This window comes from Pararge aegeria, chromosome 14 (assembly GCF_905163445.1).
Source record: "Pararge aegeria chromosome 14, ilParAegt1.1, whole genome shotgun sequence".
Lineage (NCBI taxonomy): Eukaryota > Metazoa > Arthropoda > Insecta > Lepidoptera > Nymphalidae > Pararge > Pararge aegeria.
Window position 1 is genome coordinate 12,313,857 of NC_053193.1, and position 14,278 is coordinate 12,328,134.

General features: G+C 34.1%; 1 protein-coding gene across 3 annotated transcripts; it reads left to right on the top strand.

Moving 5' to 3' along the window:
- The first annotated feature begins 321 nt into the window (after positions 1-321).
- Positions 322-10,409, top strand: LOC120629206 (translation factor GUF1 homolog, mitochondrial). Of its 3 annotated transcripts, none has more exons than XM_039898062.1 (11): positions 322-522; positions 592-778; positions 1,344-1,466; positions 2,114-2,627; positions 4,151-4,361; positions 4,453-4,584; positions 5,661-5,776; positions 6,831-7,063; positions 7,371-7,499; positions 8,752-8,835; positions 10,236-10,409. In XM_039898062.1, exons 1-11 carry the CDS (start codon positions 455-457, stop codon positions 10,359-10,361), a joined length of 1,923 nt encoding a protein of 640 aa, XP_039753996.1. In that variant the 5' UTR covers positions 322-454; the 3' UTR covers positions 10,362-10,409. The 3 variants fall into 3 exon arrangements, with proteins under 3 accessions (XP_039753996.1, XP_039753998.1, XP_039753997.1); XM_039898064.1 differs by having other exon boundaries at positions 604-778; XM_039898063.1 differs by having other exon boundaries at positions 323-522; positions 595-778.
- Positions 10,410-14,278: the final 3,869 nt, after the last annotated feature.

Here is a 14,278-nt window from a genome sequence, read left to right on the forward strand (position 1 = left end):
CACAATATTTTGTACAACGTAAGTTGTTGAAATTCTCAATAATTAACTACTTTAGTCGATAATGACATTAAATTTTTTAACTCGGCATACTTCATCTACGATTGCTACATTCATACCCTGTGCATCCACCAGCGCCATTGTGGAGGATTTTTGAACTGTTATTTAGCGCAACAACTGGACACTTTTTCAACTTTTCTCCCATATCAGATGACTCTCCTTACCTCTACCCTCCATAGTTTATAACTAAGAGCATGTCAAAGACCACAATAGTCCTACAGCAACTTTTTATCCTTCTTGACATATGGTACATAGTACATACAGCTGATTTTGACAATCATAATAATTTGTCATTCATTTTTAGTTTTCGTATTTTTCAAACCAAATGAATCAAATTGTAAACATTTATTGTAACGTCAAATGATATATAAATAAAAATCATACGATCATCTAGAAGATGGTGAGATTATTAAATAAGATATGGAATTTTAATTCATGTGCATATAATATAAGGATACTCAAAAGGTAATCTCATCAAATAATAAGTTGTTAATTGAAAGTTGGGTTAATTCAATCAATTAATAACTTATATAGTAGTTCTTTTAGACGCTGTTCTAGCTCTACTAACGATGTTGAAGCTGTTGACATGTCAAGAATAAGAAATTTCAGCATAGTGGCACATGTTGACCATGGTAAAAGCACCCTAGCTGATCGGTTGCTTGAGTTAACCGGAGCTATAAAACCGGGCAACGAAAACAGCCAAGTCTTGGACCAACTTCAGGCAAGTATTGATATAATTAAGCTTGTCCGGGGAAATAACTTAAAATTTAGAAATTTTGAATTTAGACTTACTTCTCCAGCTCAACTTTGACAGATGCAAGCAGTAAGCAGCTGGCAAGCTATTTAAATTACTAACTATTCAGTTCTTAAAATACATTATACAATACTTTATATTTATTATGTGTTTTTAAAACTTGCACCATAATATTTCATGATGATTGCTATTAAGCCTAATGGGATTTGTATTTGTTTTGTAGTTTAGATTTGGGCGTGCTTGTCTAGAAAATTCCTTTGCACACTTGACTTAGAGGGACACAAGTTATCTATATTCAAGTTGGAGTAGTTCAAGTGGATTGTATCAAAAACGTGGATGAAAAACATTAGTAGTTTGTGTGTGCGATTGTTCTAGCATGTAGTCCAAAGCTCAAAGTTGATACTTTGTTGGGTCATCTCACATTTAACCATAGCAATCTGATACAGTGTACAGAACTGTTAAGTGCTGTTAATAGCTTGTTAAAATCAAAACCTGCTAAGATTCTGATGGTTGGAGTAAATGTATTTTTTAGGTGGAGAGGGAAAGGGGCATAACTGTTAAGGCTGTAACAGCATCTTTGAATTACAAATACAAGAATGAAGACTATCTTTTGAATCTAATAGATACCCCCGGACATGTTGATTTTTCCAATGAGGTAAGATATTAAATTATTGTTTTTATATTCCTGACCTCCCAGACCCATAAGTAAGAGTTGTAGTGTTCATAAGTGAGATCTATACTAATCCTTCCAAGCACTTTATTAGCAATAGAGTTATACAAATGTGGAGTGCCTTGCCTGAAGATGTAGTTACTGCAGTATGACTGAAACATTTTGGGAATTTGTAATATGTTAACGTTCTCTGGTCTCCGCCAACACTTTATACACAGGATATGCCACTAATCCACATAGAAACAGTTTATGGAGTTGGATTTAATACAGCTACTTGCCTAAGTATACAGGTTAACAGCCTGTTATTGTAGACTTCACCAAGTTGTGGAAACTTCATTGGTCTATGTAATACAAAAATACGGCATTACTTTTATGTATAATTATACTGTTTGTTTCCCTTGAAAAGCTAATAAATAAAATAAAAATAGCTGACCACCAAGTGAGATTCAGTCGGGCTAACTTATAGTGAAATAAATGAAATTTATTGTACAAAGTTAGGAAGGGGGTGCACTGTTTTTGTTCCTCAATTTTACTCTGGAACTGAAGAAATGTAGCAGTGTAATTTCGTGTTAATGTGTGTACAGTGTAATTTTGTGTTAAATGTTTTTACATCAACTAATATAACTTTTTAGGTGGTTCGTAGTGTAAAAGCATGTCAAGGAGTAATATTCCTAGTAGATGCAAATGAAGGTGTTCAGGCTCAAACCGTTGCGGTTCACTCTCTTGCAAAAAGAAACAACTTAATTATAATACCCACACTTAATAAAGTTGATTTGCCAAGAGCAGACCCGGAAAATACAAAATCGCAGTTAAAATCTCTATTCAATATAGACCCTGATACCGTATTAAGTATATCTGCGAAAAAAGGATGGGGAGTGCAAGAGTTATTGGAAGCTGTAATTACGAGAATACCACCACCCAAAGCTGATTTAAACAAACATTTCAAAGCCACAATAATAGATACATGGCATGATAAATATAGAGGTGTAATGTGCTTGGCCTATATTGAATCTGGTTCAATTGAAGTTGGGCAGACAGTGAAATGGAGGTCAGATTTGAAGCAGCATACGCTGAAGTATTTGGCGCTGTTACGACCGAATGAGGAACCTATTGAAAAGGCTGTCGCTGGGCAAGTAGTAATGGTGGGTAAGTAGGATATTTTTCTTCTTATGCTTGCGGCTCAGGTTCGCCTGGTCCCTGGTGTCACGTCGACCGGCTACGATCTATTGTGACGCCGCTGTCTAGATCTCCCAGCAAGCATTAGTCGCCGCCAGGAATAGCAGCACTTTCTTTGCTGGAAGAAGTTTAGCATCCTCTGGTTGTATTATATACTTCCCCAAAAGAGTGCTGCGTTTATGCATCAGCGCGGTGCAGAAACAGATTAACTGCAACGGCGTCTCCGAAGCCTCTTTACAGCGTCTACATAGATCTGTGTGTGTTGAACATGTGCCTGTTAAGCCCACAGTGCACCGTAAGCACTAGGATGCATAGGTTTTTTCTGTAGAGTGCCTCAGACGCGGACCTTCTGTTGAATGGTTTAATTAGCACTCGATGGTTCATTCCTGGGAGTTGTCTCCAGCGAAGTTGCTAAGTTGGATACACAGAAATGTATTAATAATTTAAATGCTTTGCAAAAAATTATCTGTACTACGTAGCTTAACTCCCTTGTGCGATAATTTATTGGCTTCTATGCATTCCACAGAGTTAATTGTGACAGTGTATTTTATAAAACCTGTAAGTTTTGTAAGATTGCATTATTTAGTAAACTGAAGTTATGGTAAACTGATTTGGTCCATTCTTGACTCAATCCCCTGTTTATTTACTTATTGCATACATACATGTATTGATATGAACAAGTGACGATTGCGGAAATCTTTTTTTTCTATTAATTAGGCATGGGATTTTGGTCATACAATTGTATTCTATTATTTTCACTTGTCTAATCGACTGTGATAGTTCTAAGCTAGGTTAATTACCTAAGGATACTGGCAATAAAATGGTTACCCTGATCTTAAACTAGCTTTAACTGTAACTAGCTCAGTTTTTTAATTTTTGATTACTTGATTTGGTATTTTTTTATAGTGGGAGTATGATCGGAATCAAACTTTGTGACTTCTCAAACATAGTGCGTTTCAATGCGCTGAATCGGTGCAATATTCGGTGAAATATCGAAGCGCTGAATCGCTGCGATATTCGGTATCAAGCTAATCTACGCCAGGACGGTATAGTTGACTACCTATGCAACTACACTCGCGGCTAACTTCTGCAACCTCCGACATGATGTTTTCATCGGATTGTAGGTACTACATAGATTTTCGGGCCTGATTATGTAGCAGAAGGTTGTGTAAGATAAACAGTCATTACCAAGCTTAGTTTGCTAGTGACAGACATCCCCGTTTTTCGGGTTAAAGAGAATAATGCTTGGTTCATTATCACCTGCACTTTCTGCTTCGTTCTTGCAACACAACATACAATGGTTTAGGATTGTTTACCTCGAGTCAATGAATTTTGAATTCAAAAGAATACTTAGACAAAATGGCGGATTACGTATTTTTTCACAACTCCCTCAATATGGTTATCAAATAAAAGGGCTTGATTAGTAGAATAATGTAAATAATATTGAAAGTCGAGGGTTGTTTAATTTTTTTCATTTTAATTTTATTGGACAGGTTGCGGACCTAAAGGCGGTGGATCCGTAGGCGATGAACTGCTATCCCTAGAATCAGCTGAAGAAACAAAAGTAGCATCGGCTCCAACAGTTAAACACATGGTTTACGCTGGAATATTCCCTTCAGATCAGTCCCAACACACGCAGCTCAGTGACGCTATCAAAAAATTGGCTTTGAACGATTCAGCAGTCAGCGTCAATGTAGATTCTAGGTAATATTATCCTAATACCTTGGCAAATCAGGATTCTTACTTCTTTAAAGTACATATCGGTATTGACTTTTGAAAACTAATTTTATTTCAGTCCAGCTTTAGGTCAAGGATGGAGAATCGGATTCCTGGGACTTTTGCATCTGGACGTATTCACGCAACGCCTTTTGCAGGAGCATAAGGCCGAAGCTATTCTGACTGCTCCGTCCGTGCCTTACAAAATAAAGTAAGGGTGTACCTACGTTATGCTGGCCGCGGAATCTCTGCCAGAGACTTTATAATGCTTCGGCTTATCAAGTCTTCTTCAAACTTGATAACCGACTTGTTTTAGTTTTTGCATAAATTTTCCACCGACTAACGACTAAGGCCGCCTATTTTTAACTGTTTTTGGTTTTTCAATAAAGAGAAAAACATCCCGTGCTACAGTCTATGACATTCTATGTCATGCAAATTATAACAAAACATAACCTTTAATGATGTTAAAATTTAGAGGCTTTAAAGGTACATTATGTACTGTCTCTGAGACTTATCTGTGAAACCGAAAACCTAATAAACTATAAGGTTTGATAACTATTAGGTTTCAGTAAAAATAATGGCAGTTAGTTACTCAACCGAAAACCTAATAACCTATTAGGTTGAGTAAACCGCTGCCATAATTTTTACTGAAAAAATCAGATACAGCCCTAACACCACAAGCAATATTAAAATCAAGTGACTCCCTTCACTTTATTAGGTACTATGCGCATGTCGGTCTTTTATCCTTAATAGGGTTGTCATAAGTCAACACTTGTGTTTTGAAATCATGGAATGTTTTGAATTCGTTTGTATGGCAAAATAAATATACTTCTTTTGATATAATATTTTTACAGGGCGATTCCTTATGAAATATACTTATGCATCTTTCGATATTATTTCGTAATTCTGTTACACGTTGTATTATGTACAAGTAACAGTTATGCTTATACAATTGTGCATGCGTTATAACTCCATGCCTTTTGTTGTGTAGTTATAACGCATGCACACTAGGAAAAGTTAAATATACGGTATAATACAGTCAGTGGCGTGCATAGAGGGTATGCACAGGGTATGCAGATTATATAAAATGAAGAAAATCTCCAGTACAAGTTATGAAAAGCTTAAGGATAGGCATTGTAAGAGTTATTAAAATTCTACCCTCAAGTATTTACAACTCGTGCTGGAGATTTTCTCCATTTTATATCATCTGAAACCCTGTGCATACCCTCTATGCACGCCAATGAATACAGTTACAATTAACGCTCTAAATTCTAAAAATGTTTTCAGAGTGAAAGGCGCTAAAGCTATAAAACAGTATAAAGGTGAAGAGGTAATCATCACGAATCCCTTACTATTGCCGGATCCTCATAACATCGTCGAGTACTACGAGCCATACGTGATTGGTATGGAATCATTGATTTCTCCCTTTGAAACATCGACAGCCCCTTTAATTTGTCCCATAAAGATAAATACATATTTGAAAATTTAATTTATGTACATAAAAATATAACAAAATTCAAAAAGAAAGTAGACTGTAATAATATTAACATTTACTTCTAGTAAAAATAAACTTGTAGTGCAGTTTACTGTATAAAATTAGTAATTTATTTAAGGGTAATTGTATATACATCATTTTATAACAAATTACCAGATGAAATCCTTGAGATGCCACTCAATAAGTTCAAAGTTTATATAAAACGTAAGGTTATAGAAAAATATTAAGGATTACATGTATGATAAAAAAAGCTTGAGTATGAATTGTTCTAACTTCATAGCTCAACATTAAGTAGACTGTGAGATGGTGATAACAAAAAAAAACCTGGCTAAGTTTGTTGTGGGCTCTTCTTAGACCAGGGCGCGTTTGGAACCCTCCTAGCTTTAGTTTTAAGTTAACGAATCCAGTTATCACCAGCACTAACATTAGTGTAACATGTTGAACGCTTCATAAGTGCCTGTAATCAGGTCTACGTGAATAAAACTTTGAATTTTGATATAGTTTCCTAGAGTAAACATAACTCTAGGAAACTGTATTAAAAAATAAGCACCAGTAATCCTTACTTCCTTACTAATATTATAAATGCAAAAAGTATGTTTTTTTGTCTTTTCATTACGCCCTAAGCTAAGTTGAATTGGCCGAGAGTAACAAAGGCTACTTTTTATCCCAAGAAAACAAACGGTTCTCTGGGGATTCGTTATTCTATATTATATTTATTTCGTTATTATTATATATTGAATCAATTATTTTATTCTGTGGCATGGAAGCAATTGATTGAATTGAAAACGCCGTCGCACCGTGCCGCTTACTTACCATTTAAGATGCTTCTTAAACACCTTTTTATTATTATTGTGTACCAATGAATATACATAATACATGGTACAGATTAACTGGGTAACTGTTTTAAGTTTATGTTAAGTATACATTTGGTATATAGGTATACTTATATCTTTAAATTTTAGGCACAATAATCACTCCAGTGGAATACATCGGTGCTGTAAACACACTTTGTGTGGATCGACGGGGTACCCCCCTCCCGTCAAGTTCTGTCGACGAAAAGATGACAATGATGCAGTTTATCTTACCACTCTCCGAAGTCGTCATAGACTTTCACGACACATTGAAGAGTTTGACTTCCGGATTCGCCAGCTTTGACTATCAGGATTATGGATTCCACTCGAGCTCTTTAGTAAGGGTGAGTATTTATTATTATTTTACATGACATTTTTTATTCAATTTTTTTTTTATTGCTGGACAAAAAGATTAACAAGTAGTGTTTTTCCCTTAAATCATGTATCAAGGGAAAGTTATTTGAATAGCGCATAACACTCTTACTTAACAGCCAATGAAAAATTTAAAAAAAAAGACTGACGGGGGCCGTTACTTCTACGGTTAGTTAAGACTAGGCGATAAGATTACTGCCTAGTAAGAAACTGCTCCCATTCAGAAAATTACATGTACCTGTATACAGTCTTAATCATATTTTTGTGTCATATACACAGATGGATATACTAATAAATGGCGCTTTAGTGGATGAACTAACAACGATAGTGCATACCAGCCGTTTAGAGTACAGCGCCCGCAGACTGACAACGAAACTCAAAGAAATGATCCCACGACAGATGGTTCAGGTGAATAAGGATTTAATACCTACTACGTATAATAAGGAGCCTAACCTAACGACATTAAAATAGAACAAAATTTCAATATTTTTAAGAAAAAACTTATAACTTTTGTAATTGACAAAATCTGAGTGCGGTCCTAGCTACGTATGACAGTATGAAATATTTATTTATAATTTTACCCTCAAGTTTATTTACACAATTTCCGATTGTTTCGTACGTGCCGTTGTTTGTAGTTTTAATATATTTCAGAAAAATAAACGTCTTTGACCACTACGTCGTTGATACCAGTGGTTAGGACTTTAGTGTGTTATGTGTTTGTGTGTGAGTTATGTGCGTTATGAGCAATAAAATTTGCCAAGCAATAAAGGTTGACTGGAAGAGATCGCTACTAAGCGTTATGGCCGCCTTTAGTATACTGCTTCTGTCTGTGTTTTTTTTATTCTTCTGTATTATTTTTGTGTGCCAATAAAGAATATAAATAAATAAATAAAATATGCTTAATTAACGGCGATAGAAAACATTGTCTCACAGTTCTCTAAAGTGGTCTAAACTCTTCTCTTTCTGAGAGGAGCCTGTTTTGACCATCACACTTCGGAAGACTCCGCCTGGACCATGAGTTCCACTGCGAGCACCTTGGGGCGTCCCCCTATGAGCTGCGGTCGCTGATGCGAAAAAAAAGTGCCTTGCAATCTTACATCGTCATGGCAAACTCCATCCTTAGTGATCTCAAGCGATTTAACAATTTAAAGTAGATTATCAATTTTAGTTATAATAATAGGACCAATAGCGGTCGATGTATCAAGTCGCAGAAAATTGTATCTAACGGAATTAATTAATATAAACATACAAAAAATTAGAATATAAAATAAGAATACTAAATTTAAAAAATACATACGTATATATATTCGTGCCGGTAATAGGATGATTTCGATAATACCGCCTCGTTGGTGTATTTGTTAGCATCGTTATATAGCTTACCTTCGTTATTAAAAGAAGGTTAATCCATACTAATAGTGTGCGCTGTTTTGTTCGTCTGTTGCAAGTTTGTTGTTTTGTTTGTTTGGCCTTACTTTACGCCTTCACTTAGCTTGTTTTTGGCAGAGTTATTTCAAAGTACGGAGAGTAACGTAGGCCTCTTTTCACCCCAGAAAAACAAACGGTTTCCAAGAGAATGGGCTAATAAACGGGAACGATGTACTGATAGTAAGAAATAAGTATAATAACAAGGCTTCAGTAACAAAATGTAATTGTTTTATAGATCGCCATCCAGGCCGTTGTGTCTGGAAAAGTTTATTCGCGGGAAACACTGAAGGCGTATCGGAAAGATGTAACCGCTAAACTGGTAAGCTTTTTTAAAGATATTTAAAAAAAAAAACCAATTTTCGAACATTGTCGAAGATCTGTTTGGTGTGGAGTATATAGATTGAAGATATTATAAATTACACCATACAGATTCTCCTAGTTTTCGCGGAGTACAGCAAATTAAGCTTATTACTCCGGAAGGTGGCAACTGGCAACTGCCTACTTTAATCCAATTGTCTCTGAAAGGGGAATTCCCGTCCGTTTATTCCCAGTAGTTCTGTTGACAGTTGACTGGGAAATGTTGTCTTACTTGTGGTCGCTTAAAACTCATCTTATTTAGTGTATTTTGTGAGTTTCAATCCAACAATCTCAAATGTGAAAAAGGGACGCCAATGCTTAGTTTAGCCCCGATTCGGCAAGTTGATAGAATTTTCGCAATGTAAAATACACCAAATTTCGCAATGTAAAACCGAACAACCGCTTTATAACGAATATTAACTAACTTTCAACTATCAAAATGTTATGATATATATGAATTTGTATCTGTGGTAGTTGACAATTTAAATTATGGTAGTTGTCTTTGGTTATATTTTAATTCCAGTAACAAAATGGTGTGACGGAAAAGTTTATTAAAAGCAATAAGAAGTTATGATTAATAAGTGTATTTTTGTTGTGCAAAGTACGAACTAAACAAAAAGTGTAGGAATTTTGTCAATCAAAAACCTTGTCAATAAAATATTTTTTTATCTCTTTGTAAAAATTTTAGACCTACCCTATTTCAATATAACAAACCATGATATAACGTAAACTTGACATAACCAATGTTTACTTGTTCCCTACCGATTTGTTATATCGATGATGCACTGTATGATAAAGGAAGATGAATCATCATTTTTAGTGTTTTGTTGCACTTCTGGGCACATGCCTCCTCGCATAGGTGAGAAAGATTAAGACTTTAAGAGCTAAGAACTTCTAGGCTGCACTAAAGTAGGCTTGACTTGCGGGCGAGTTAAAACGATTGAATGTACCATCCCATACGAACCAGTTCCTCGCAATTTGTAGCCGTACATCATTGTGGCTTATACTTCTATAAATAGCACTATGATAAAGATAAATTATTTAAGAAGCCAATGCCGTTTACAGAATCATGAAAGGTGGGATGGATATTTTTTTATACGCATTTCCCCAAAAAGTGTCGTAAATGTAAAATTTAAAAAAAAAGAACGGCTTCCAAATATGAACTTTTTGAAACTGACATTTAGATTTCTTCGTCGATTGACAGGTTAAACATACAGATCAGTAAACGAATCGTAACATTTTAAAATAAACGATTAAATAACTGTCATTCATGTTTACGTAATGTGTAAAAAGCTAAAAAAGGCTAGTAAAATTGATAATTACTGTATCCCTGCGATAAAACTTTCTTTTTTATAATTTCAGTATGGTGGGGACGTGACTCGAAGAAAAAAACTATTAAAACAACAAGCCGAAGGGAAAAAGAAGATGCGGAGTGTTGCCAACATTAAAATACCACGAAACACATTTGTAGATGTACTAAAAAGATAGTATATTTAGTACGTTAATATTTAGTGAATAAATTAATTATTATTAGTGCTTTACTTCTTTTTATTTCTTTAGGCGCAAAACTTGATAACAGCTTAGGGCAGCTTGGCATCATTTTTCGTGGTAATGTGGAAACACTGCATAAAACCACAATTTTTCTCCAGACACTAGTAGTTCTAATTCTTAATAGGAATATTTTCATTTTCCCCATCAGCTACCTTGTATTTTATAAGTCATTTAAAACATAAGAACAATATCCTGATTTTCGTGGCGTTGTTAATAAACGTGCCATAACGTTGGGATAGTTACGTAGTATTTTTTCATGTCAATGGTAGTCTGTCAAAACACTGTCCAACAATAACGACGTTAGGCCACGATTAACATATCTCGGGGCCTTTGTTTGACTTTTATCCCAAAATGTACCAGAGTATTTATTACACGTTGCTCGTGTTTTAAATTGCGTCTTTATTTTTTTTGAACTCTCTAAAATTTTCCTGTCTGTCTTTTAGAATACAACAATGTATCGGGCATTTTTTCATGCGGAAAATCTTAACGGTTTTGATTAAACAGTTGAGTAGGAAAAGGTGTTATATACTTCTGTAGTGTCGATTTAAAGAAGTTTAAGGAGTAAAAATAAAATACTGTTAAAAATACTTATAGCTATTTAATAAAAAAAAAGGATTACAATAATAAAGTCCATTGGATAGCTGAAAAAAAAATCATAAACAAAGTATAACAGTACCTATCTATAGCATATTAATTGTATGTAAAAATCAAAAAATTAAATATATTAATATGTAAAGTTTAAAAATAATGAACAATTTGTTGATTTCACATCAGGGTAACTCAGAATTATTACGACGTAATGGCCGATTATTTAATATAAAAGTTTGATACAATCGTCATCGTCTTATGCATTATAAATACAGCGATTAGCGCTTATTGCTGTATTCTTTCATTTAAATAACGCGTTTAAGCAATGCCTTACTTGCCGCATTGCGTTTTAATGGTTTACGAGTAGGCCATCGGCTAGGCCACGGCTACAAAAAAATTTATGTTTTAAAGAAATTTAAAATTAGGCTACATAGAGGCTGAAAACCCATATACATTTTTACTCCCTGATATAATAAAACAGATCGATCGTTCAACAAAAAGGCGTAGTCGGTGGCCACATATTCAACAAAACTCAAAAGTCGGTTATTTACCACGCTCACATTGGCAGTGTTGGAAACTCAACGTACTATCAACACCATTACAGGGTGTGTTTTAGGTAGGTGCTTGTATACGTGCCTAAAACACAACCATTAAGATTGCTTTGATCTCACGAAATATTAATAATCGCATCAAATTTTACATATTAAGTTATATGGGTCATCCAGATAATACGTCACGTCACATAAAAGGGCTAGAACCAAAAGCCTAGCCAATTAATTTAAAAACAGAAGGTTAATAAGTAAACGATTTGTGTGGAAAAAGGCATTACTAGAAAGCGAGCACGGATAGGATAAGATTTAAGTGTGACGTAATACGGGAATGACAAAATACGCATAAATTTCGTAATACGCAATATAATTTAGGCTGATCGTTCACCAGCTAATCAAAAAACTGTTCAATTTAAAAATAAATCATGAAAAACTAACATTAATTTTCATAAATTTAGATTTTATGAAATTTTTCAAAATGATCGAAGGCTAAGAAATATTTTTATATTACCAAAATACTTTTTAGGGATTGCCCACAGGATACTATTTTGAAGGCTCCTCTGTCCGTGTTGGTACCGTCCTACCGTAATAGAGTTAAAATTTTAACAGTGTGTGTTTTTTGTGAGTTTTAAAACCAAGATGGGCGAATTTCAAAATACCCGCTATATAGTGTATGGACGGATGTTAATATATTGGAAAAATTTTTTACTTTGTTATATTACTATACCCTTTTTTTTTTGGGGCGTCCATTAACAACGTGAATTATTTAAGGGGAGGCGGCCGAGCCGAACCTCAAACCATTTTTAATAAACCCAACGCAATCACAGTTAATTACAGAAATCTTTCTAGGGTAGTGGTCGGTATATCCTTATATAGCTTGATACCGAAGGTAATATCTACCCGCCTATACAAAAGTATTTAAAAAGTGTTATTTCATGGAGGAGGTACGGAGCTCTTAGCTTGCGAGTTTAACTCGCACTTGACCGGGTTTTATTTACCGCGAATCGTTAGATGGTAAACGTTCAGTCTTAGTTATTATTTATTGCACTTGCAATATTCATAATTTCGTTTTAACATTATCCTAATCTACAACAATTAAAATCTTTAGAATTTCATCATTTTAGTTTAACTAATAAAAACATTTTTTCGAGATCTTCTATTATAAGGCAATCAAAATGATATCATAAGGTAGTTATTTAACCGATTATAACAGGCACTAATAACATTATAAATTTCTTAGATAATTATATCGATAACAATAATTATAAATGTACAAAGGTGTATAAAAATCAAGCATGAGCGCGGTACCTTGCATCTGCATTGTAAGTTGATCTCATATTGCCGCAAGTGGCAACATTTTTACGCAAGAAATGCGTGTGCTATTTGCGTTTATTAAAAGCTTTTTTTATATTAATAATATCGCGCTCGCTTGATTTCAAATATTTGGTACTGTATAAACAAAACTCATCTAATGCTGCATACAGACCGTGCGAACGAGCCTCGACAAAGCTAGCGGGATTTCTAGATTTTAACAGTGCCAATTCTGTTAATAACACTAAATCACTCTAGAAACTAAGCTAAATTGACAGAGCAAGTGCTTTCCTTTTGACTGTTTCCCTGTCAATTTAGTCTGGTTAATATTTTACATTAGATTACCAATTTATTTCTCAGAAACTATTTTCGATTTCGCTTACAGTTATGTAAGGTGTAAGTGAAATTTATATAATATCGAGATATTTATAAACGTAGTTGTCTTTATTGTTCGCGTTAATCGACCCGGTCTGGATGCGGCCTAAAGTTTTACAGCCTCTAGTTTTATTCTAATAAAGTAAATAAATAAACTACTTTCTCGAAGATATGTATTACAGTGTCGAAGATGAGTAACAATGACAGCTCAATTGGAATAGTTTATTTATTTTTAACGACCAAGAAGTCTTAAAGATATTTTTGTTTAATATATTTACTTTGCTAGTTAGGCCACTTATACTTAAAGAAGTCAATGGCTTTACAATCTCATTCATAGGTTACTTATCAAGCAAATATAATGAAAAAATTGAGCCAATACGCATTATTTAGAAAAATACAGAAGCCTGAGAGTAATTATTGAGTTAGCAAACTTAACAGCGGCGTTATGTTAAACTTTCAGAGCTGTCAAGTAATAAGATGTTTGGTCGTACCTGTTGACAAAAAACGGGTAGAACCGAATATTCTGTCTTTATATTATATATGCCTTTGTTAAAATAAAATTAGAATTTTATAAAATATGGCAATATTAAGCTAACAAATTATTTCATTTTATCATTAGCACTACATTGCAGTAACAGGTTATTTGGCATTTCGAATTTCGCCTTTAGTCAATAAATACAAAAACAAATTGCTATAAAGAGTTTGGAATAATTTTATCGGAACTTCTGGTAAATGTATGTCATTACTTCGGAGATAAGGTTGGCAACATTATAACATTTTGAAATGTCAGTTTATTTGTTGTTTTTTTTGTATTTAAATAATATAGTTGGCATGAAATTACAATTATTTGATATTATTAAAAGACGGCAGTTACGTCAAATTAGGTATTGCATTCAGTTTATCGTAGATTATATACCCTGTGCGTTCAAGAATAGACAAGATATTGTAACATACCGTAATTAAATATTTACTGCATCTGATAATAAGGCCGACTATAAAGCCGATGTAACGTTTGTTAACTTGTAAACTTTC